General features: G+C 50.5%; 1 protein-coding gene across 1 annotated transcript in view; it reads right to left on the bottom strand.

The window, feature by feature from the left end:
- Nucleotides 1–1,619: 1,619 nt before the first annotated feature.
- Nucleotides 1,620–25,954, bottom strand: part of LOC120064111 (pleckstrin homology domain-containing family M member 3-like) — an 84,046-nt gene continuing 59,711 nt past the window's right edge. The window contains exons 8-9 of the mRNA XM_039014465.1: nt 15,169–15,326; nt 1,620–2,245 (exon numbers count right to left, since the gene is read on the bottom strand). Coding sequence (XP_038870393.1) covers nt 2,083–2,245; nt 15,169–15,326 — 321 coding nt within the window. The 3' untranslated portion in view covers nt 1,620–2,082. The remainder of the gene's footprint in view (nt 2,246–15,168; nt 15,327–25,954) is intronic.

Genomic DNA, 25,954 nt, shown 5'->3' with positions numbered 1-25,954 from the left:
ACATCACACCAACTGAGTCCACATATAGTCCATACACACTGCATATAGTGACATCACACCAACTGAGACCACATATAGTCCATACACACTGCATATAGTGACATCACACCAACTGAGACCACATATAGTCCATACACACTGCATATAGTGACATCACACCAACTGAGACCACATATAGTCCATACACACTGCATATAGTGACATCACACCAACTGAGACCACATATAGTCCATACACACTGCATATAGTGACATCACACCAACTGAGACCACATATAGTCCATACACACTGCATATAGTGACATCACACCAACTGAGACCACATATAGTCCATACACACTGCATATAGTGACATCACACTAACTGAGACCACATACAGTCCATACACACTGCATATAGTGACATCACACCAACCGAGTCCACATATAGTCCATACACACTGCATATAGTGACATCACACCAACCGAGTCCACATATAGTCCATACACACTGCATATAGTGACATCACACCAACTGGCACCAGCTGTCCTTCTCATAACCAGCTGTTGAGTCACCTGGTGTGTGTGTCTGTGTGGAAAGGTCATCCCGTAAAACCTTCAGGTGGTATGTTTGTGAGCCCAGACACTCAAAAGGACGCATCACTGCTGTTCAGTCATCATAGTCTGTCTTCCTTTATTTGTGTGTGTGTGTAGCACTATGATGATAGGGGACACACTCTTTTCACACCACTAGCTAGCTAACGTTTGCTCCGGTCCAACGTTAAACCAACTCGGAAGTTCAAAGACATTCAAAGTTGATCCAAAGACGCGCTCCTCTGTAGGTATAATTCTGTGGGCCTAATTCAGATCAAAGACGCGCTCCTCTGTAGGTATAATTCTGTGGGCCTAATTCAGATCAAAGACGCGCTCCTCTGTAGGTATAATTCTGTGGGCCTAATTCAGATCAAAGACGCGCTCCTCTGTAGGTATAATTCTGTGGGCCTAATTCAGATCAAAGACGCGCTCCTCTGTAGGTATAATTCTGTGGGCCTAATTCAGATCAAAGACGCGCTCCTCTGTAGGTATAATTCTGTGGGCCTAATTCAGATCATGCATGTCATAAGATGCCCAGTGCTTCAAAGCAAGCTTCCTCAATCCTCTCTCTTCCTGATTAAACCATGCTCTTACGGCAAAATACAATTTGCTCTTAACGACTTTCCTATGCAGATTAAATCGCTTTCCCGCTCCACAGCAAGCTGCTCTATCTGCACTGATTGGTGAAGTCATTTAATGTCGAGCTAAATGTAAAAAATATACAGTACCAGTCAAAAGTTTGGACACACCTACTCATTCCAGGGTTTTTCTTTATTTTGACTATTTTCTACATTGTATAATAATAGTGAAGACATCAACACTATGGAATCATGTAGTAACCAAAGTAAGTTGGTTGTTTAACACTTTTTTGGTTACTACATGATTCCATATGAGTTATTTCATAGTGTTGATGTCTTCACTATTATCCTAAAATGTAGGAAATAGTCAAAATAAAGAAAAACCCTGGAATGAGTAGGTGTGTCCAACTTTTTGATTGGTACTCTATATATTTCGGAGGTTTAAAAAGGAACAAAAGAACCATATAAACCAGTACTTTTTGGAACTTTATTTTGCAGATCAGAACAGTTGAATGGAACGATAAAACAAATGGTTCTGTTCAGAACCCCTGCTTCCGGTCATAGCTGCTTAAAGTGGCGTGAAAAGAGTGTTTTTCATGCAGGAAGCAGAGGCTCAAATGCAGAGTAGTTCCTTTCCAGTTAGTGTTAATCTCTCCCAGGTGAGAGTGATGTCACATCAAAAAGCAGGTGTGTCAGAGAGCATGATACTTGATTAGTCATCGACACTTCTGTTACTGTGTATCCTGGCCGACTCTCTCTCTCTCTCTCTCTCTCACACACACACACACACACACACACACACACACACACACACACACACACACACACACACACACACACACACACACACACACACTTTGGTAAGAGCAGCTCTGTGGAGTGGGTCCGCTGTTTCTCTCTGTGTGTGTGTCTCCGGAAGTATATTGTGTGTGATCAGGTGTCCTGGTAGGGCATTGTGAAGCAGCCTGGTGTATCGTCGTTAGGGCTCCAGAAGGACGAGGGTCTCGTGTGGTGGAGCTCCCTGCGGACGCAGCGTGGACATGGCTGGGCCTTCTGACGACACTCTGTATGGAACACCGCTCCGCAGACATCACATCTGGATCACACACACACCAAAATACAACAACAATCTGTGGTGATTGTAGGTTGGTCGATTTCACCAATGTCAGAACTGTATGGTAAATCAGAGGGAAAACATCACTATAGTAAAAATGTGGATAAAATGTCGTTTTAATGGCCCTGTTCAGTTCAGCCCTGTCTGTCTAAGATTTACCACCTGTTGCCATCCTGCCAGGTATCTATAGGACAGGACAGCATACTACACAGGTGGCTGTCTCTCCATCCATCATTCTATCCACCATTCCATCCATCCACCATTCCATCTAGCCATCCACTGTTTCATCCATCCATCATTCCATCTATCATTCCATCCATCCATCATTCCATCCATCATTCCATCAGTCCATCCATCATTCCATCTATCATTTCATCCATCCATCATTCCATCAATCATTCCATCAGTCCATCCATCATTCCATCCATCCATCTATCATTCCATCCATCCATCTATCATTCCATCCATCATTCCATCCATCGATCATTCCATCCATCCATCCATCATTCCATCCATCCATCCATCATTCCATCCATCCATCCCATCCAACCATCAATCATTCCATCCATCCATCATTCCATCCATCCATCATTCCATCCATCCATCATTCCATCAATCATTCCATCCGTTCATCATTCCATCCATCCATCCATCATTCCATCCATCAATCATTCCATCCATCAATCATTCCATCCATCAATCATTCCATCCATCAATCATTCCATCCATCCGTCCATCATTCCATCCATCCATCCATCCATCCATCCATCCATCGATCATTCCATCCATCCCATCCAACCATCAATCATTCCATCCATCCATCAATCATTCCATCATTCCATCCATGATTCTATCCATCCATCCATCCGCTGAGCAATACATATGTATCTTTACTACTTTACTTCAGGAAGTACTCATACCCCTTGACTTATTCCACATTTTGTTGTGTTACAGCCTGAATTCAAAATGGATTTCTTTCTCCCCCATCTAAACACAATACCCCATAATGGCAAAGTGCACATTTATTGAAAATTAAATACAGAAATATCTAATTTACATAAGTATTCACACCCCTGAGTCAATACATGTTAGAATTACCTTTGGCAGTGATTACACCTGTGAGTCTTTCTGGGTAAGTCTCTAAGAGATTTACACACCTGGATTGTACAATATTTGCACATTATTCTTTTTTAAACTCTTCAAACTCTGTCAAGTTGGTTGTAGATCATTGCTAGACAGCCATTTTGAAGTCTTGCCATAGATTTTCACGCTGATTTAAGACAACTTTAACGCGGCCACTCAGGAACATTCAATGTCGTCTTGGCCTTGTGTTTTAGGTTATTGTCCTGCTGAAAGGTGAATTTGTCTCCCAGTGTCTGTTGTAAAGCAGCGTGAACCAGGTTTTCCTCTAAGATTTTGTCTGTGCTTAGCTCTATTCTGTTTCTTTTTATTCTAAAAAAACTCCCTAGTCCTTGCCAATGACAAGCATAACCATAACATGATGCAGTCACCACAATGCTTGAAAATATGAAGGGTGGTACTGGTAGTAATGTGTTGTGTTGGATTTGCCCCAAACATAACGCTTTGTATTCAAGACAAATTTAATTTCTTTGCCACATTTTTGCAGTTCCTTAAGTGCCTTGTTGCAAACAGAATGCATGTATTGGAATATTTATATTCTGTACAGGCTTCCTTCTAGGTTAGTATGGGGAGTAACTACAATGTTGTTGATCCATCCTCAGTTTTCTCCTATCACAACCATTAATCTCTGTAACTGGTTTAAAATCACCATTGGCCTCATGGTTGAAATCCCTGAGGGGTTTCTTCCTCTGCGGCAACTGAGTTAGGAAGGACGCCTGAATATGTTTAGTGACTGGGTGTATTGATACACTATCCAAAGTGTAATTCATAACTTCACCATGCCCAAAGGGATATTCAATGTCAAACTGCTCACATACAACTACAGATAATTGTATGTGTGGGGTACAGAGATGAGATAGTCATTCAGAAATCATGTTAAAGACTATTACTGCACACAGAGAGTCCATGCTACAAGTCATGTGTCTTGTTAAGAACATTTTTACTCCTCAACTTAGGCTTGTCATAACAAACGTGTTGAATACTTGACATTTCATCTTTTAATTGCATTTTATAAAAAAACAAAACGTAATTCCACTTTGACATGGGGTATAGTGATCTCAGTATATATTAAGTTCTGCTTTTCTGATGTATCAAATACTTATGTCATGCAATAAAATGCAAATTAAGTACTTAAAAATCATACAATGTGATTTTCTGGATTTTTGTTTTAGATTCCGTCTCTCACAGTTGAAGTGTGCCTATGATAAAAATTACAGACCTCTACATGCTTTGTAAGTAGGAAAACCTGCAAAATCGGCAGTGTATCAAATACTTGTTCTCCCCACTGTATATATATATATATATATATATATACACACACAGTTGAAGTCGGAAGTTTACATACAGCCAAATACATTTACACTCAGTTTTAAACAATTCCTGACATTTAATCAGAGTAAAAATTCCATGTCTTAGGTCAGTTAGGATCACTACTTTATTTTAAGAATGTGAAATGTCAGAATAATAGTAGAGAGAATTATTTATTTCAGCTCTTATTTCTTTCATCACATTCCCAGTGGGTCAGAAGTTTACATACACTCAATTAGTATTTGGTAGCATTGCCTTTAGATTGTTTAACTTGGGTCAAACATTTCAGGTAGCCTTCCACAAGCTTCCCACAATAAGTTGGGTGAATTTTGGCCCATTCCTACTGACAGAGCTGGTGTAACTGAGTCAGGTTTGTAGGCCTCCTTGCTCGCACAGGCTTTTTCAGTTCTGCCCACACATTTTCTATAGGATTGAGGTCAGGGCTTTGTGATGCCCACGCCAATACCTTGACTTTGTTGTCCTTAAGCTATTTTTCCACAACTTTGGAAGTATGCTTGGGGTTGTTGTCCATTTGGAAGAACCATTTGCGACCAAGCTTTAACTTCCTGACTGATGTCTTGAGATGCTGCTTCAATATATCCACATAATTTTCCGTCCTCATGATGCCATCTATTTTGTGAAGTGCACCAGTCCCTCCTGCAGCAAAGCAGCCCCACAACATGATGCTGCCACCCCTGTGCTTCATGGTTGGGATGGTGTTCTTCGGCTTGCAAGCCTCCCCCTTTTTCCTCCAAACATAACGATGGTCATTATGGCCAAACAGTTCTTTTTTTGTTTCATCAGACCAGAGGACATTTCTCCAAAAAGTACGATCTTTGTTCCCATGTGCAGTTGCAAACCGTAGTCTGGCTTTTTTATGGCGGTTTTGGAGCAGTGGCTTCTTCCTTGCTGAGCGGCCTTTCAGGTTATGTCGATATTGGAGTCGTTTTACTGTGGATATAGATACTTTTGTACCGGTTTCCTCCAGCATCTTCACAAGGTCCTTTGCTGTTGTTCTGGAAGTGATTTGCACTTTCGCACCAAAGCACGTTAATCTCTAGGCGACAGAACGCGTCTCCTTCCTGAGTGGTATGGCGGCTGCGTGGTCCCATGGTGTTTATACTTGCATACTAATGTTTGTACAGATGAACGTGGTACCTTCAGGCGTTTGGAAATTGCTCCCATGGATGACCCAGACTTGTGGAGGTCTACCATTGTTTTCTGAGGTCTTGGCTGATTTCTTTAGATTTTTCAATGGTGTCAAGCAAAGAGGCACTGAGTTTGAAGGTAGGCCTTGAAATACATCCACAGGTACACCTCCAATTGACTCAAATGATGTCAATTAGCCTATCAGAAGCATCTAAAAATGTGCTGGAATTTTACAAGCTGTTTAAAGGCACAGTCAACGTAGTGTATGTAAACTTCTGACCCACTGGAATTGTAATACAGTGAATTATAAGTTAAATAATCTGTAAACAATTGTTGGAAAAATTACTTGTGTCATGCACAAAGTAGACGTCCTAATCGACTTTTCAAAACTATAGTTTGTTAACAAGAAATTTGTGGAGTGGTTGAAAAACTAGTTAATGACTCCAACCTAAGTGTATGTAAACTTTCGACTTCAACTGTATATATACACACACCTGTTCTGAAAGGCCCCAGAGTCTCCAATACCACTAAGCAACGGGCACCACCAAGCAAGCGGCACCACGAAGACCAAGGAGCTCTCCAAACAGGTCAGGGACAAAGTTTTGGAGAAGTACAGATCAGGGTTGGGTTATAAAAAAATATCTGAAACTTTGAACATCCCACGGAGCACCATCATTTTTTTTTAAAGGATATGGCACCACAACAAACCTGCCAAGAGAGGGGGCCCACCAAAACTCACAGACCAGGCAAGGAGGGCATTAAACAGAGAGGCAACAAAGAGACCAAAGATAACCCTGAAAGAGCTGCAAAGCTCCACAATGGAGATTGGAGTATCTGTCCATAGGACCACTTTAAGCCGTACACTCCACAGAGATGGCCTTTACGGAAGAGTGGACAGAAAAAAAGCCATTGCTTAAAGAAAAAAATTTGCAAACATGTTTGGTGTTTGCCAAAAGGCATGTGGGAGACTCCCCAAACATATGGAAGGAGGTACTCTGGTCAGATGAGACAAAAATGTAGCTTTTTGGCCATCAAGGAAAACGCTATGTCTGGTGCAAACCCAACACCTCTCATCCCTCTGAGAACACCATCCCCACAGTGAAGCATGGTGGTGGCAGCATCATGTTGTGTGGATGTTTTTCCATCGGCAGGGACTGGGAAACTGGTCAGAATTGAAGGAATGATGGATGGCGCTAAATACAGGGAAATTCTTGAGGGAAACCTGTTCACCTTCCAGCAGGACAATGACCCTAAGCATACTGCTAAAGAAACACTAGAGTAGTTTAAGGGGAAACATTTAAATGTCTTGGAATGGCCTTGTCAAAGCCCAGAATTCAATCCAATTGAGAATCTGTGGTATGACCTAAAGATTGCTGTACACAGCGGAACCAGTCCAACTTGAAGGAGCTGGAGCAGTTTTGCCTTGAAGAATGGGCAAAAATCCCAGTGGCTAGAAGTGCCAAGCTTATAGAGACATACCCCAAGATACTTGCAGCTGTAATTGCTGCAAAAGGTGGCTCTACAAAGTATTGACTTTGGGTGGGTGAATAGTTATGCACGCTCAAGTTTTCAGTTTTTATGTCTTATTTCTTGTTTGTTTCATAAGAAAAAATATTTTGTATCTTCAAAAAGGTAGGCATGTTGTGTAAATCAAATGATACAAACCCCCCAAAGGCAACAAAATTTAAAAAAATGCCAAGAGGGGTGAATAAATGCCAAGGGGGGTGAATACTTTCGCAAGCCACTGTATATATAGCGGGCAAACTGACTGAGTGTCCAAGGTTATGTTATTAATGGGGTGGCAAAGCTGACACAACCAGACCAGGAGAGGAGCAGGTCTCTCTCTGGCCTAGAGCTCTCTCCCTCTCTGTCTCTGGCCTAGAGCTCTCTCTCCCTCCCACTGGCCTAGAGCTCTCTCACACTCTCCCTCTCTGGCCTAGAGCTCGCGCTCTACCTCCCACTGGCCTAGAGCTCGCTCGCGCTCTCCCTCCCACTGGCCTAGAGCTCGCTCGCGCTCTCCCTCCCACTGGCCTAGAGCTCTCTCGCGCTCTCCCTCCCACTGGCCTAGAGCTCTCTCGCGCTCTCCCTCCCACTGGCCTAGAGCTCTCTCCCTCCCACTGGCCTAGAGCTCTCTCCCTCCCACTGGCCTAGAGCTCTCTCCCTCCCACTGGCCTAGAGCTCTCTCCCTCCCACTGGCCTAGAGCTCTCTCCCTCCCACTGGCCTAGAGCTCTCTCCCTCCCACTGGCCTAGAGCTCTCTCCCTCTCTGTCTCTGGCCTAGAGCGCTCTCTCTCTCTCACCTAGAGCGCTCGCTCTCTCTCTCTCGCCTAGAGCGCTCGCTCTCTCTCTCTCGCCTAGAGCGCTCGCTCTCTCTCTCGCCTAGAGCGCTCGCTCTTTCTCTCTCTCTCGCCTAGAGCGCTCGCTCTCTCTCTCTCTCTCCCCAGGAGCGCTCGCTCTCTCTCTCTCTCCAGGAGCGCTCGCTCTCTCTCTCTCGCCAGGAGCGCTCGCTCTCTCTCTCTCTCGCCTAGAGCGCTCGCTCTCTCTCTCTCGCCTAGAGCGCTCGCTCTCTCTCTCTCTCGCCTAGAGCGCTCGCTCTCTCTCTCTCTCTCTCTCTCTCGCTTAGAGCGCTCTCTCTCTCTCTCTCTCGCCTAGAGCGCTCTCTCTCTCTCTCTCTCGCCTAGAGCGCTCGCTCTCTCTCTCTCTCTCTCTCTCTCGCCTAGAGCGCTCGCTCTCTCTCTCGCCTAGAGCGCTCGCTCTCTCTCTCGCCTAGAGCGCTCGCTCTCTCTCTCGCCTAGAGCGCTCGCTCTCTCTCTCTCTCTCTCGCCTAGAGCGCTCGCTCTCTCTCTCTCTCTCTCTCTCTCGCCTAGAGCGCTCGCTCTCTCTCTCGCCTAGAGCGCTCTCTCTCTCTCTCTCTCTCGCCTAGAGCGCTCGCTCTCTCTCTCGCCTAGAGCGCTCGCTCTCTCTCTCGCCTAGAGCGCTCGCTCTCTCTCTCGCCTAGAGCGCTCGCTCTCTCTCTCTCTCTCTCGCCTAGAGCGCTCGCTCTCTCTCTCTCTCGCTCTCTCTCGCCTAGAGCGCTCGCTCTCTCTCTCGCCTAGAGCGCTCTCTCTCTCTCTCTCTCTCGCCTAGAGCGCTCGCTCTCTCTCTCTCTCTCTCGCCTAGAGCGCTCGCTCTCTCTCTCTCTCTCTCCCTCTCGCCTAGAGCGCTCGCTCTCTCTCTCTCTCTCTCTCCCTCTCGCGTAGAGCGCTCTCTCTCTGTCTCTCTCTCTCCCTCTCGCCTAGAGCGCTCGCTCTCTCTCTCTCTCTCGCCTAGAGCGCTCTCTCTCTCTCTCTCTCGCCTAGAGCGCACTCTCTCTCTCGCCTAGAGAGCTCGCTCTCTCTCTCTCGCTCTCCCTCTCGCCTAGAGCGCTCGCTCTCTCTCTCTCTCTCTCTCTCTCTCTCTCGCCTAGAGCGCTCGCTCTCTCTCTCGCCTAGAGTGCTCGCTCTCTCTCTCTCTCTCCCTCTCGCCTAGAGCGCTCGCTCTCTCTCTCTCTCTCTCCCTCTCGCCTAGAGCGCTCGCTCTCTCTCTCTCTCTCTCGCCTAGAGCGCTCGCTCTCTCGCCTAGAGCGCACTCTCTCTCTCTCTCTCGCCTAGAGCGCACTCTCTCTCTCTCTCTCGCCTAGAGCGCTCGCTCGCTCTCTCTCTCGCCTAGAGCGCTCGCTCTCTCTCTCTCTCTCTCGCCTAGAGCGCTCGCTCTCTCTCTCTCTCTCTCGCCTAGAGCGCTCGCTCTCTCTCTCTCTCTCTCTCTCTCTCGCCTAGAGCGCTCGCTCGCTCTCTCTCTCTCTCTCGCCTAGAGCGCTCGCTCGCTCTCTCTCTCTCTCGCCTAGAGCGCTCGCTCGCTCTCTCTCTCTCTCTCGCCTAGAGCGCTCGCTCGCTCTCTCTCTCTCTCGCCTAGAGCGCTCGCTCGCTCTCTCTCTCTCTCGCCTAGAGCGCTCGCTCGCTCTCTCTCTCTCTCTCGCCTAGAGCGCTCGCTCGCTCGCTCTCTCTCTCGCCTAGAGCGCTCGCTCTCTCTCTCTCTCGCCTAGAGCGCTCGCTCTCTCTCTCTCTCGCCTAGAGCGCTCGCTCTCTCTCTCTCTCGCCTAGAGCGCTCGCTCTCTCTCTCTCTCGCCTAGAGCGCTCGCTCTCTCTCTCTCTCGCCTAGAGCGCTCGCTCTCTCTCTCTCTCGCCTAGAGCGCTCGCTCTCTCTCTCTCTCGCCTAGAGCGCTCTCTCTCTCGCCTAGAGCGCTCTCTCTCTCGTCTAGAGCGCTCTCTCTCTCGCCTAGAGCGCTCTCTCTCTCGCCTAGAGCGCTCTCTCTCTCTCTCTCGCCTAGAGCGCTCGCTCTTTCTCTCTCGCCTAGAGCGCTCGCTCTTTCTCTCTCGCCTAGAGCGCTCTCTCTCTCTCTCTCACCTAGAGCGCTCTCTCTCTCTCTCTCGCCTAGAGCGCTCGCTCTCTCTCTCTCTCTCTCTCGCCTAGAGCGCTCGCTCTCTCTCTCTCTCTCGCCTAGAGCGCTCGCTCTCTCTCTCTCTCTCGCCTAGAGCGCTCGCTCTCTCTCTCTCTCTCGCCTAGAGCGCTCGCTCTCTCTCTCTCTCGCCTAGAGCGCTCGCTCGCTCTCTCTCGCCTAGAGCGCTCGCTCTCTCTCTCTCTCTCGCCTAGAGCGCTCGCTCTCTCTCTCTCTCTCGCCTAGAGCGCTCGCTCGCTCTCTCTCTCTCGCCTAGAGCGCTCGCTCTCTCTCTCTCGCCTAGAGCGCTCGCTCTCTCTCTCTCTCTCTCTCGTCTAGAGCGCTCGCTCTCTCTCTCTCTCTCTCTCGCCTAGAGCGCTCGCTCTCTCTCTCTCTCTCGCCTAGAGCGCGCGCTCGCTCTCTCTCTCTCGCCTAGAGCGCTCGCTCTCTCTCTCTCTCTCGCCTAGAGCGCTCGCTCTCTCTCTCTCTCTCGCCTAGAGCGCTCTCTCTCTCGCCTAGAGCGCTCTCTCTCTCGCCTAGAGCGCTCTCTCTCTCGCCTAGAGCGCTCTCTCGCCTAGAGCGCTCTCTCTCTCGTCTAGAGCGCTCTCTCTCTCGCCTAGAGCGCTCTCTCTCTCTCTCTCTCCTAGAGCGCTCGCTCTCTCTCTCTCTCCTAGAGCGCTCGCTCTCTCTCTCTCTCTCACCTAGAGCGCTCGCTCTCTCTCTCTCTCACCTAGAGCGCTCGCTCTCTCTCTCTCTCACCTAGAGCGCTCGCTCTCTCTCTCTCGCTCACCTAGAGCGCTCGCTCTCTCTCTCTCTCTCACCTAGAGCGCTCGCTCTCTCTCTCACCTAGATCGCTCGCTCTCTCTCTCGCCTAGAGCGCTCTCTCTCTCTCTCTCTCTCGCCTAGAGCGCTCTCTCTCTCGCCTAGAGCGCTCTCTCTCTCGCCTAGAGCGCTCGCTCTCTCTCTCTCTCTCTCGCCTAGAGCGCTCGCTCTCTCTCTCTCGCCTAGAGCGCTCGCTCTCTCTCTCTCTCGCCTAGAGCGCTCGCTCTCTCTCTCTCTCGCCTAGAGCGCTCGCTCTCTCTCTCTCTCGCCTAGAGCGCTCGCTCTCTCTCTCTCTCGCCTAGAGCGCTCGCTCTCTCTCTCTCTCTCTCGCCTAGAGCGCTCTCTCTCTCGCCTAGAGCTCTCTCTCTCTCTCGCCTAGAGCGCTCGCTCTCTCTCTCTCTCTCGCCTAGAGCGCTCGCTCTCTCTCTCTCTCTCTCGCCTAGAGCGATCTCTCTCTCTCTCTCTCGCCTAGAGCGCTCTCTCTCTCTCTCTCGCCTAGAGCGCTCGCTCTCTCTCTCTCTCTCGCCTAGAGCGCTCTCTCTCTCTCTCTCGCCTAGAGCGCTCTCTCTCTCTCGCCTAGAGCACTCGCGCTCTCTCTCTCTCTCTCGCCTAGAGCGCTCTCTCTCTCGCCTAGAGCGCTCTCTCTCTCTCTCTCTCGCCTAGAGCGCTCTCTCTCTCGCCTAGAGCGCTCTCTCTCTCTCTCTCTCGCCTAGAGCTCTCTCTCTCTCTCTCGCCTAGAGCTCTCTCTCTCGCCTAGAGCGCTCGCTCTCTCTCTCGCCTAGAGCGCTCTCTCTCTCTCTCTCTCGCCTAGAGCGCTCTCTCTCTCTCTCTCTCTCGCCTAGAGCTCTCTCTCTCTCTCTCTCGCCTAGAGCTCTCTCTCTCTCTCGCCTAGAGCGCTCTCTCTCTCTCTCTCTCGCCTAGAGCGCTCGCTCTCTCTCTCTCGCCTAGAGCGCTCGCTCTCTCTCTCTCGCCTAGAGCGCTCGCTCTCTCTCTCTCGCCTAGAGCGCTCGCTCTCTCTCTCTCGCCTAGAGCGCTCGCTCTCTCTCTCTCTCGCCTAGAGCGCTCGCTCTCTCTCTCTCTCGCCTAGAGCGCTCGCTCTCTCTCTCTCGCCTAGAGCGCTCGCTCTCTCTCTCTCGCCTAGAGCGCTCGCTCTCTCTCTCTCGCCTAGAGCGCTCGCTCTCTCTCTCTCGCCTAGAGCGCTCGCTCTCTCTCTCTCGCCTAGAGCGCTCGCTCTCTCTATCTCTCCCTCCCTCCCTCTCCGGCCTAGAGCTCTCTCTCTCAATTCAATTTAAGGGCTTTATTGACATGGGAAACACATGTTAACAATGCCAAAAAAAGTGAAGTGAAAGAAACAAAAATTAACAGTAAACATTACACTCTCAGAAGTTCCAAAAGAATAAACACATTTCAAATATGGCCTAAAGTGCTCTCTCCTGACCTCCACTCTGTCCTCTCCCTTCCTGACCTCCACTCTGTCCTCTCCCTTACAGACCTCCACTCCGTCCTCCCCTCTTCCTGACCTCTGTCCTCTTCTCTCCCTTCCTGACCTCCTCTGTCCTCTCCTCTTCCATCCTGACCTCCTCTGTCCTCTCCTCTTCCATCCTGACCTCCTCTGTCCTCTTCTCTCCCTTCCTGACCTCCTCTGTGCTCTCCTCTTCCTTACCTCTGCTGTCCTCTTCTCTCCCTTCCTGACCTCCGCTGTCCTCTCCTCTTCCTGACCTCCTCTGTCCTCTCCATTCCCCATCCTGACCTCCTCTCTGTGCTCTCCTCTACCTTCCTGACCTCCTCTCCTCTTCCTGACCTCCTCTCTGTGCTCTCCTCTTCCTGACCTCCTCTCTGTGCTCTCCTCTTCCTGACCTCCTCTCTGTGCTCTCCTCTTCCTGACCTCCTCTCTGTGCTCTCCTCTACCTTCCTGACCTCCTCTCTGTGCTCTCCTCTACCTTCCTGACCTCCTTTCTGTCCTCACCTCTTCCTGACCTCCTTTCTGTCCTCTCCTCTCCCTGATCTCCTCTGTCCTCTCCTCTCCCTGATCTCCTCTGTCCTCTCCTCTCCCTGATCTCCTCTCTGTCCGCTCCTCTTCCTGACCTCCTCTGTCCTCTCCGCTCCTCTTCCTGACCTCTCTGCCCTCTCCTCTTCCTGACCTCCTCTCTGAGCTCTCCTCTTCCTGACCTCCTCTCTGTGCTCTCCTCTTCCTGACCTCTCTGTCCTCTCCTCTTTGTCCTCTCCTCTTCCTGTCCTCTCCTCTTCCTGACCTCCTCTCTGTCCTCTCCTCTCCCTAACCTCCTCTCTGTCCTCTCCTCTCCCTAACCTCCTCTCTGTGCTCTCCTCTTCCTAACCTCCTCTCTGTGCTCTCCTCTTCCTAACCTCCTCTCTGTGCTCTCCTCTTCCTAACCTCCTCTCTGTGCTCTCCTCTTCCTAACCTCCTCTCTGTGCTCTCCTCTTCCTAACCTCCTCTCTGTGCTCTCCTCTTCCTAACCTCCTCTCTGTGCTCTCCTCTTCCTAACCTCCTCTCTGTGCTCTCCTCTACCTTCCTGACCTCCTCTCTGTCCTCTCCTCTTCCTGACCTCTCCTCTCCTGACCACCTCTGTCCTCTCCTCTTCCTGACCTCCTCTGTCCTCTCCGCTCCTCTTCCTGACCTCCTCTGTCCTCTCCGCTCCTCTTCCTGACCTCCTCTGTCCTCTCCGCTCCTCTTCCTGACCTCCTCTGTCCTCTCCGCTCCTCTTCCTGACCACCTCTGTCCTCTCCTCTCCCTGATCTCCTCTCTGTGCTCTCCTCTACCTTCCTGACCTCCTTTCTGTCCTCTCCTCTTCCTGACCTCCTTTCTGTCCTCTCCTCTCCCTGATCTCCTCTGTCCTCTCCTCTCCCTGATCTCCTCTCTGTCCGCTCCTCTTCCTGACCTCCTCTGTCCTCTCCGCTCCTCTTCCTGACCTCTCTGCCCTCTCCTCTTCCTGACCTCCTCTCTGTGCTCTCCTCTTCCTGACCTCCTCTCTGTGCTCTCCTCTTCCTGACCTCCTCTCTGTCCTCTCCTCTTTGTCCTCTCCTCTTCCTGTCCTCTCCTCTTCCTGACCTCCTCTCTGTCCTCTCCTCTCCCTAACCTCCTCTCTGTGCTCTCCTCTTCCTAACCTCCTCTCTGTGCTCTCCTCTTCCTAACCTCCTCTCTGTGCTCTCCTCTTCCTAACCTCCTCTCTGTGCTCTCCTCTTCCTAACCTCCTCTCTGTGCTCTCCTCTTCCTAACCTCCTCTCTGTGCTCTCCTCTACCTTCCTGACCTCCTCTCTGTCCTCTCCTCTTCCTGACCTCTCCTCTCCTGACCACCTCTGTCCTCTCCTCTTCCTGACCTCCTCTGTCCTCTCCGCTCCTCTTCCTGACCTCCTCTGTCCTCTCCGCTCCTCTTCCTGACCTCCTCTGTCCTCTCCGCTCCTCTTCCTGACCTCCTCTGTCCTCTCCGCTCCTCTTCCTGACCTCCTCTGTCCTCTCCGCTCCTCTTCCTGACCACCTCTGTCCTCTCCTCTCCCTGATCTCCTCTCTGTCCTCTCCTCTTCCTGACCTCCTCTCTGTCCTCTCCTCTTCCTGACCTCTCTGTCCTCTCCTCTTCCTGATCTCTCTGTCCTCTCCTCTTCCTGATCTCTCTGTCCTCTCCTCTCCTCTTCCTGACCGCCATTCCTTATCAGTGAAACATCAAACCTCCCTGAGGTGAGAGAGGGCCATTCCTTCTCAGTAGCATGTCATAAGGCTCAGGCAGAAGGAGACGAGGACAGTGACAGGGACAGAGCAAGGAGGATTAACTGCTCCTCTCCAGCACGGTGCCATGTCCCTATCAACCGTGCCCCTTCCAGCTGGTGTGACTAACAAGAGACAGAGACACACTCCTCTTTACTCCATTCATTCTCCAAGATGCCATCATGATCTAAGATCAGTTTTCTGCGTTACCCCGAATAGTTAAAGGTGCAACATGCAGAAATCGCTCCGCCATTTCCTGGTTGCGGGTTAGTGGGATATTGTGCTGATCCTAGATCTGTGCATACAGGGGACTCACCTCTTAGTAGCACTCTCCTGGAAGGGGTAGATGACCTGTCCATTCTGACACATCTCACAGATGAAGCCCTTCTCTCTGCACTGGCTGCAGCTGTAGACGTGGGAACTGGCAAACTTAATTACCTTGGAGAGGAAGGGAGCAAGTTTCCCATCTATCACCTGTAGGGAGAGAGGGAAAAAAATATATTACACTTTCCTAATCACATATTATTGAATTCTAAATCAACCATTATATTTCCCATCTACAATAATTCCCTGCAGTCATATATTCTACTATAGAGAGAAAACAAGACAGGAGAATTTTCCCTGGGAGGACAAACAGGTCCCAACGGGAGCCACTGCAAAGAGATGGACAAGAGTTCGTCAGGAATTCACAAAACTAATAAAGGCCCTGGGAGAAAGAACTGGAGGCTGGAGTGGCCTGGGAAGGAGGTGTTGGGGGGTGGGGGGTAACCGAGGGGGAAGTCCTTTTTTTGAGGGGCCGGTTTAGCAAAAAATATATATATGTGAACGCCATTTACTGGACTGGGGGGTGCGTAGTTAAAAACCAGCAGGGCCTTTGAATCTTGGGGGCCTGGTAGAGAGAGCATTGTGGCCCCTTTGAATGGGTCTGGGGAAGGGGCCCGGCCTGAGTGGACCTCCAGAGAACACTGAGGGAGGCTGAGACAAGTGGCTACACCTGGCAGCGCCCCGGCTGCACCAATTAAAGGGTCTGCCAGGCATTCTTCAGCCTGGGGGAGAGAAGAGAAGGAGGAACGAGGAGAAAGAGAGAGAGGGGCAGAGGGAAGGAGAAAGGAGACCACCCCAACCCCCACTCCTACTGGAGATGGATGCTCTGCAGGGGAGGGGGAGGTTATGTCTGGATGGTTTGGACAGAGAAAGATATTACATCATGTCAAATGTCATGTACATCAAATATATTTTGATTTGTTTAACACTTTTTAGGTTTCGACATGAATTCATATGTGTTATTTCATAGTTTTGATGACTTCAATGTAGAAAATAGTAAAAATAAAGAAAAACCCTGGAATGAGTAGGTGTGTCCAAACTTTTGACTGGTACTGTATGTGATTGCATACAAATGTAAGCAAAGTTTGAAATGAGAACGTTTAAGTCAAATATTATATCTGTGTGTGCTTCTTGCGGTAGATTTGCAGTCTACAAATTATTTGTCATTATGTTCTGGCCCCCTGACCATCCACTCAACACAATCTCAAACTCAATCCACTCCCACGGCTGAATCTAGTCGATGACCCCTGACCTAAAGAATGGGCGACAACCAGGAACAGTCCTTATACAGTAACACCTCAAGCAGTGGCTGAAAACACAGCCCCCCCACCCCTCCATCCCAGAGGCTGTGTTCCCTCCATTCTGGGAGACATACAACACTGTGAATAATGCTGTTTAGAATGGTGACATGAGTCATGCTGCTGCCCACCAATCAAAGGCTGTGTGTAGTGTGGAGCAGGTAGGGAGTCAGCCAGCCAGCCAGGCCGAGCAGCAAGCCAGCCAGCCAGGCCGAGCAGCCAGCCAGCCAGCCAGGCCGAGCAGCCAGCCAGCCAGCCAGGCCGAGCAGCCAGCCAGCCAGCCAGCCAGGCCGAGCAGCTAGCCAGCCAGCCAGGCCCAGCAGCTAGCTAGCCAGCCAGGACGAGCAGCAAGCCAGCCAGCCAGGCCGAGCAGCAAGCCAGCCAGGCAGAGCAGCTAGCCAGCCAGGCAGAGCAGCTAGCCAGCCAGGCAGAGCAGCTAGCCAGCCAGCCAGGCAGGCAGAGCAGCCAGCCAGGCAGAGCAGCCAGCCAGCCAGCCAGGCAGAACAGCCAGCCAGGCAGGCAGAGCAGCCAGCGTGTCCCTCATCCCCTAGCCTAGTCCAGATGATATATGCCCCCCCTGATCAACGCTGACACCAGGGGTAATTAAGACACTCCATCATTTAGCTAAGCTGAATGAAACAACTGGCACCATACCACTCTGGGTTCTGACTGTGACTGATGCTCAGTGGACATGGAGAGAGGGAGATTAAGGGAAACTGAGGGAGGGAGGGAGAGAGGAGGGAGCGAGTGGAATTAAAGGAAGGAAAATAAATGACGGGAGAGGTATGAATGAACAGGGAGATGCTTTGGATGGCAGTAGCACTAGGGCTCCCCGTCTTTGCCAACCAGGTGGATACATTCTCCACAGAGAAGTGACCCTCCACCCAGAGCTGGTCTGAAGAAGGGGTGCAGAGGGGAGAGGGGCCACCGTTTGTTTGTCCTGCCTACAGCTGCCTTCCTTCGCTGCAGTGTCATTGTGACTGTTCCTGGAACAAACCACCCCCAACTTCTTCCACCCTCCCCAAATCCTCCTCATCCCTCACATCCCATAAAGTCACACCCCTCTGGCCTTGTCCCGTGCAGGGGGCTTTGTGGTCCAAACGGCTTAATCCCCTAAAACCTCTATTTAACACCCGCTACGTTATCCCACTCTAGTGTTCCCCTGATGAAGGCCTGGAACCTCCATTAGTGATGCTAAGAAAGCCACCCGGATTACACACATAAAGACATGGTGAGCTCTGTTTGGATAACACGCTCCCTGCCACCCCACTCACCACACAGGATTACCACCAGCCCTCGGTGTGCAGAGAGGAGAGTCTGTCTACTAGTGAGTGACAGACTTTGATTACGGAAGACGTATTACAGAAGACGTATAGAGTGATTACAGAAGACGTATAGAGTGATTACAGAAGACGTATAGAGTGATTACGGAAGACGTATAGAGTGATTACAGAAGACGTATAGAGTGATTACAGAAGACGTATAGAGTGATTACAGAAGACGTATAGAGTGATTACGGAAGACGTATAGAGTGATTACAGAAGACGTATAGAGTGATTACGGAAGACGTATAGAGTGATTACAGAAGACGTATAGAGTGATTACAGAAGACGTATAGAGTGATTACAGAAGACGTATAGAGTGATTACAGAAGACGTATAGAGTGATTACAGAAGACGTATAGAGTGATTACAGAAGACGTATAGAGTGATTACAGAAGACGTATAGAGTGATTACAGAAGACGTATAGAGTGATTACAGAAGACGTATAGAGTGATTACAGAAGACGTATAGAGTGATTACGGAAGATGTGTAGAGTGATTATGGACTAACGTGTGAGAGATAGAGTGTGAGAATGCCTGTGTGTGGCGTGGCAAAGAGAGGCAGTCGTGTTTGAGTTCTTTCTTTAATGCAGAAAGAAATACTTGCAATATCTTTCACTTAGGGAAAAACAGCATAAGTATAATTTACCAACAGTTCTCAATATGACCAACATGCCCCTAACCCAGTGACAGTGCCAGTGTAAGGGCATACATGGGCATACTGCCTGTGTCTATGCCTGCAGGATGTCTATGTGAAAGTGTTGGTGTCTATACTAGAGAGTCCTTGTGGCTACGTCAGGGTGGCTACTACATAGTTTGTGGCCTGCATATGCTGCATGCCAGGGTGTCAGTGTGGGAATCTGCCTCCCTGCACGTAAGTGCGTGTCACCGTGGCCGCTGAGCCAGTCCGGCCGGGTCCCTCAATGCCCTTTTGTCCCCTCCAGTTGTTTGTAGGTCGTTGGCAGGACCAGCCCTGCTGCCATGGCACACAATACAATTAGCAACTACATGGCAGTGCTCAGTCCTCCACAACAAGCCCACCTCCCCACTACCCCACTACTTCACAACAAGCCCACCTCTCCACTACTTTACAAAAAGCCCACCTCTCCACTACTTTACAACAAGCCCACCTCTCCACCACCCCACTACTTTACAACAAGCCCACCTCTCCACTACTTTACAACAAGCCCACCTCTCCACCACCCCACTACTTTACAACAAGCCCACCTCTCCACCACCCCACTACTTTACAACAAGCCCACCTCTCCACCTCCCCACTACTTTACAACAAGCCCACCTCTCCACTACTTTACAACAAGCCCACCTCTCCACTACTTTACAACAAGCCCACCTCTCCACCTCCCCACTACTTTACAACAAGCCCGCCTCTCCACCACCCCACTACTTTACAACAAGCCCACCTCTCCACCACCCCACTACTTTACAACAAGCCCACCTCTCCACTACTTTACAACAAGCCCACCTCTCCACCACCCCACTACTTTACCACAAGCCCACCTCTCCACTACTTTACAACAAGCCCACCTCTCCACTACTTTACAACAAGCCCACCTCTCCACCACCCCACTACTTTACAACAAGCCCACCTCTCCACCTCCCCACTACTTTACAACAAGCCCACCTCTCCACTACTTTACAACAAGCCCACCTCTCCACCTCCCCACCACTTTACAACAAGCCCACCTCTCCACCACTTTACAACAAGCCCACCTCTCCACTACCCCACTACTTTACAACAAGCCCACCTCTCCACCACTTTACAACAAGCCCACCTCTCCACTACCCCACTACTTTACAACAAGCCCACCTCTCCACCACTTTACAACAAGCCCACCTCTCCACTACCCCACTACTTTACAACAAGCCCACCTCTCCACTACCCCACTACTTTACAACAAGCCCACCTCCCCACTACCCTACTACTTTACAACAAGCCCACCTCTCCACCTCTCCACTACTTTACAACAAGCCCACCTCTCCACCACCCCACTACTTTACAACAAGCCCACCTCTCCACCACCCCACTACTTTACCACAAGCCCACCTCTCCACTACTTTACAACAAGCCCACCTCTCCACTACTTTACAACAAGCCCACCTCTCCACTACTTTACAACAAGCCCACCTCTCCACCACCCCACTACTTTACAACAAGCCCACCTCCCCACTACTTTACAACAAGCCCACCTCTCCACCACCCCACTACTTTACAACAAGCCCACCTCTCCACCAACCCACTACTTTACAACAAGTCCACCTCTCCACCACCCCACTACTTTACAACAAGCCCACCTCTCCACCACCCCACTACTTTACAACAAGCCCACCTCTCCACCACTTTACAACAAGCCCACCTCTCCACCACCCCACTACTTTACAACAAGCCCACCTCTCCACTACTTTACAACAAGCCCACCTCTCCACTACTTTACAACAAGCCCACCTCTCCACCACCCCAATACTTTACAACAAGCCCACCACCCCACTACTTTACCACAAGCCCACCTCTCCACCTCTCCACTACTTTACAACAAGCCCACCTCTCCACTACTTTACAACAAGCCCACCTCTCCACTACCCCACTACTTTACAACAAGCCCACCTCTCCACTACCCCACTACTTTACAACAAGCCCACCTCTCCACCACCCCACTACTTTACAACAAGCCCACCTCTCCACCACCCCACTACTTTACAACAAGCCCACCTCTCCACCACCCCACTACTTTACAACAAGCCCACCTCTCCACCTCCCCACTACTTTACAACAAGCCCACCTCTCCACCACTTTACAACAAGCCCACCTCTCCACTACTTTACAACAAGCCCACCTCTCCACAACCCCACTAATTTACAACAAGCCCACCTCTCCACTACCCCACTACTTTACAACAAGCCCACCTCTCCACCTCCCCACTACTTTACAACAAGCCCACCTCTCCACCACCCCACTACTTTACAACAAGCCCACCTCTCCACCTCCCCACTACTTTACAACAAGCCCACCTCTCCACCACTTTACAACAAGCCCACCTCTCCACTACTTTACAACAAGCCCACCTCTCCACAACCCCACTAATTTACAACAAGCCCACCTCTCCACTACCCCACTACTTTACAACAAGCCCACCTCTCCACCTCCCCACTACTTTACAACAAGCCCACCTCTCCACCTCCCCACTACTTTACAACAAGCCCGCCTCTCCACTACTTTACAACAAGCCCGCCTCTCCACTACTTTACAACAAGCCCACCTCTCCACAACCCCACTACTTTACAACAAGCCCACCTCTCCACTACCCCACTACTTTACAACAAGCCCACCTCTCCACCTCCCCACTACTTTACAACAAGCCCACCTCTCCACCACCCCACTACTTTACAACAAGCCCACCTCTCCACCTCCCCACTACTTTACAACAAGCCCACCTCTCCACCACTTTACAACAAGCCCACCTCTCCACTACTTTACAACAAGCCCACCTCTCCACAACCCCACTAATTTACAACAAGCCCACCTCTCCACTACCCCACTACTTTACAACAAGCCCACCTCTCCACCTCCCCACTACTTTACAACAAGCCCACCTCTCCACCTCCCCACTACTTTACAACAAGCCCGCCTCTCCACTACTTTACAACAAGCCCACCTCTCCACCACCCCACTACTTTACAACAAGCCCACCTCTCCACCACCCCACTACTTTACAGCAAGCCCACCTCTCCACCACCCCACTACTTTACAACAAGCCCACCTCTCCACCACCCCACTACTTTACAACAAGCCCACCTCTCCACCTCCCCACTACTTTACAACAAGCCCACCTCTCCACCACCCCACTACTTTACAACAAGCCCACCTCTCCACCTCCCCACTACTTTACAACAAGCCCACCTCTCCACTACCCCACTACTTTACAACAAGCCCACCTCTCCACCTCTCCACTACTTTACAACAAGCCCACCTCTCCACTACTTTACAACAAGCCCACCTCTCCACCTCCCCACTACTTTACAACAAGCCCACCTCTCCACTACTTTACAACAAGCCCACCTCTCCACCTACCCACCACTTTACAACAAGCCCACCTCTCCACCACTTTACAACAAGCCCACCTCTCCACTACCCCACTACTTTACAACAAGCCCACCTCTCCACCACTTTACAACAAGCCCACCTCTCCACTACCCCACTACTTTACAACAAGCCCACCTCTCCACTACCCCACTACTTTACAACAAGCCCACCTCCCCACTACCCTACTACTTTACAACAAGCCCACCTCTCCACCTCTCCACTACTTTACAACAAGCCCACCTCTCCACCACCCCACTACTTTACAACAAGCCCACCTCTCCACCACCCCACTACTTTACCACAAGCCCACCTCTCCACTACTTTACAACAAGCCCACCTCTCCACTACTTTACAACAAGCCTACCTCTCCACTACTTTACAACAAGCCCACCTCTCCACCACCCCACTACTTTACAACAAGCCCACCTCCCCACTACTTTACAACAAGCCCACCTCTCCACTACCCCACTACTTTACAACAAGCCCACCTCTCCACTACCCCACTACTTTACAACAAGCCCACCTCCCCACTACCCTACTACTTTACAACAAGCCCACCTCTCCACCTCTCCACTACTTTACAACAAGCCCACCTCTCCACCACCCCACTACTTTACAACAAGCCCACCTCTCCACCACCCCACTACTTTACAACAAGCCCACCTCTCCACTACTTTACAACAAGCCCACCTCTCCACTACTTTACAACAAGCCCACCTCTCCACTACTTTACAACAAGCCCACCTCTCCACCACCCCACTACTTTACAACAAGCCCACCTCCCCACTACTTTACAACAAGCCCACCTCTCCACCACCCCACTACTTTACAACAAGCCCACCTCTCCACCAACCCACTACTTTACAACAAGTCCACCTCTCCACCACCCCACTACTTTACAACAAGCCCACCTCTCCACCACCCCACTACTTTACAACAAGCCCACCTCTCCACCACTTTACAACAAGCCCACCTCTCCACCACCCCACTACTTTACAACAAGCCCACCTCTCCACCACCCCACTACTTTACAACAAGTCCACCTCTCCACCACCCCACTACTTTACAACAAGCCCACCTCTCCACCACCCCACTACTTTACAACAAGCCCGCCTCTCCACTACTTTACAACAAGCCCGCCTCTCCACTACTTTACAACAAGCCCGCCTCTCCACTACTTCACAACAAGCCCGCCTCTCCACTACTTTACAACAAGCCCGCCTCTCCACTACTTTACAACAAGCCCACCTCCCCACTACTTTACCACAAGCCCACCTCTCCACCTCTCCACTACTTTACAACAAGCCCACCTCTCCACTACTTTACAACAAGCCCACCTCTCCACTACCCCACTACTTTACAACAAGCCCACCTCTCCACTACCCCACTACTTTACAACAAGCCCACCTCTCCACCACCCCACTACTTTACAACAAGCCCACCTCTCCACCACCCCACTACTTTACAACAAGCCCACCTCTCCACCACCCCACTACTTTACAACAAGCCCACCTCTCCACCTCCCCACTACTTTACAACAAGCCCACCTCTCCACCACTTTACAACAAGCCCACCTCTCCACTACTTTACAACAAGCCCACCTCTCCAAACCCACTAATTTACACCAGCCCACCTCTCCACTACCCCACTACTTTACAACAAGCCCACCTCTCCACCTCCCCACTACTTTACAACAAGCCCACCTCTCCACCACCCACTACTTTACAACAAGCCCACCTCTCCACCTCCCCACTACTTTACAACAAGCCCACCTCTCCACCACTTTACAACAAGCCCACCTCTCCACTACTTTACAACAAGCCCACCTCTCCACAACCCCACTAATTTACAACAAGCCCACCTCTCCACTACCCCACTACTTTACAACAAGCCCACCTCCCCTCCCCACTACTTTACAACAAGCCCACCTCTCCACTACCCCACTACTTTACAACAAGCCCGCCTCTCCACTACTTTACAACAAGCCCACCTCTCCACCACCCCACTACTTTACAACAAGCCCACCTCTCCACCACCCCACTACTTTACAGCAAGCCCACCTCTCCACTACTTTACAACAAGCCCACCTCCCCACTACTTTACAACAAGCCACCTCTCCACCTCCCCACTACTTTACAACAAGCCCACCTCTCCACCACCCCACTACTTTACAACAAGCCCACCTCTCCACCTCCCCACTACTTTACAACAAGCCCACCTCTCCACTACCCCACTACTTTACAACAAGCCCACCTCTCCACCTCTCCACTACTTTACAACAAGCCCACCTCTCCACAACTAAAAACAAACGTTTTATTGCAGCAAAAAAAGGCCAGTAGCCAAACTAGTCCACCTCTGGGCAGTTTGGCTAGTGCACTACTGCTTTCCATGAAGGACTGCGTCTACTCTATAACTAGCCAGGGAGACTTTATTGAACCTCACTGTGAAACAATAAAAGCCAGGCTTGATGAACAAGCTTTTACAACAAGCCCGCCTCTCCACTACTTCACAACAAGCCCACCTCTCCACTACCCCACAACTGGAAAAACAAACGTTTTATTGCAGCAAAAAAAGGGCCAGTAGCCAAACTAGTCCAGCCTCTGGGCAGTTTGGCTAGTGCACTACTGCTTTCCATGAAGGACTGCGTCTACTCTATAACTAGCCAGGGAGACTTTATTGAACCTCACTGTGAAACAATAAAAGCCAGGCTTGATGAACAAGCTTTGATTATTCAGGAGAAATAAAAGAAACAGCTTGTTAATATGGAAAGCCAATTAGCTGTAAAGAGAGAAAGGGGTGGGAAGAGAAAGACACACAGAGAGAAAGGGGTGGGAAGAGAAAGACACACAGGGAGAAAGTGGAGGGGGAGAGAAAGACACAGGGAGAAAGTGGAGGGGGAGAGAAAGACACACAGGGAGAAAGGGGAGGGGGAGAGAAAGACACACAGGGAGAAAGGGGAGGGGGAGAGAAAGACACACAGAGAGAGGAGGGGAGAGGACCAAAGAGAGGAGGGAGAGAAGACACACAGAGCGAAAGGGGAGGGGGAGAGAAAGACACACAGAGAGAGAGTAAGCGATGATAGAGAGAGATGAATAGAGTGAGAGAAAGAGAGCGAGGGAAAGAGAGAAAGAGAGCGAGCGCGAGAGCGAGAGGGGGAGAAGAGTGTCAGGCCAGGGGATGTAGGGAAGAATGGTGGACTTTAACACACTCGTTTTTCTGCTTGTTGATTCTGAATGTCTGTAATTAGTGAGCGGGCCAGGGTGAGGGGAACATGAAGGGGAGAGGGAGAGAGGTTGGGTGGTGCAGAGGGGGCTGGGTGGGGAAGGTGGAAGATATGGGAGAGTAGTAGTGTGGAAGAACTCCAGGTTGGGGGGGAGGGGGATCAGAGAGAGGGGGTGAGAGAGAGAGGCAAGAGATTACGCCAAACCAAAGTAACCCTCATCCCAATAACAATTATTCATGCCTTCATAACACAGCCTAGAAACTGCTAGTGAGAGGGCTGAGGGAAACTGTCCCCACTGTAATTGGCAAAGGAGAATTTGTCCCCCGACTGTGAGCTCTTGTCCCAGTGCCTGGTGCTGCTAGCAGGTTGAGGTGTCAGAGACAGAGCACCTCTTCACTGGGAGGGACTGCTTTAGCTCCACCTGTCTGAGTCCGAGCAGAGACAGAGCACCTCTTCACTGGGAGGGACTGCTTTAGCTCCACCTGTCTGAGTCCGAGCAGAGACAGAGCACCTCTTCACTGGGAGGGACTGCTTTAGCTCCACCTGTCTGAGTCCGAGCAGAGACAGAGCACCTCTTCACTGGGAGGGACTGCTTTAGCTCCACCTGTCTGAGTCCGAGCAGAGACAGAGCACCTCTTCACTGGGAGGGACTGCTTTAGCTCCACCTGTCTGAGTCCGAGCAGAGACAGAGCACCTCTTCACTGGGAGGGACTGCTTTAGCTCCACCTGTCTGAGTCCGAGCAGAGACAGAGCACCTCTTCACTGGGAGGGACTGCTTTAGCTCCACCTGTCTGAGTCCGAGCAGAGACAGAGCACCTCTTCACTGGGAGGGACTG

Source organism: Salvelinus namaycush, chromosome 19 (assembly GCF_016432855.1).
Source record: "Salvelinus namaycush isolate Seneca chromosome 19, SaNama_1.0, whole genome shotgun sequence".
Lineage (NCBI taxonomy): Eukaryota > Metazoa > Chordata > Actinopteri > Salmoniformes > Salmonidae > Salvelinus > Salvelinus namaycush.
The sequence above is the reverse complement of the archived record's forward strand: the minus strand, read 5'-3'. Positions and strand labels throughout refer to the sequence as shown.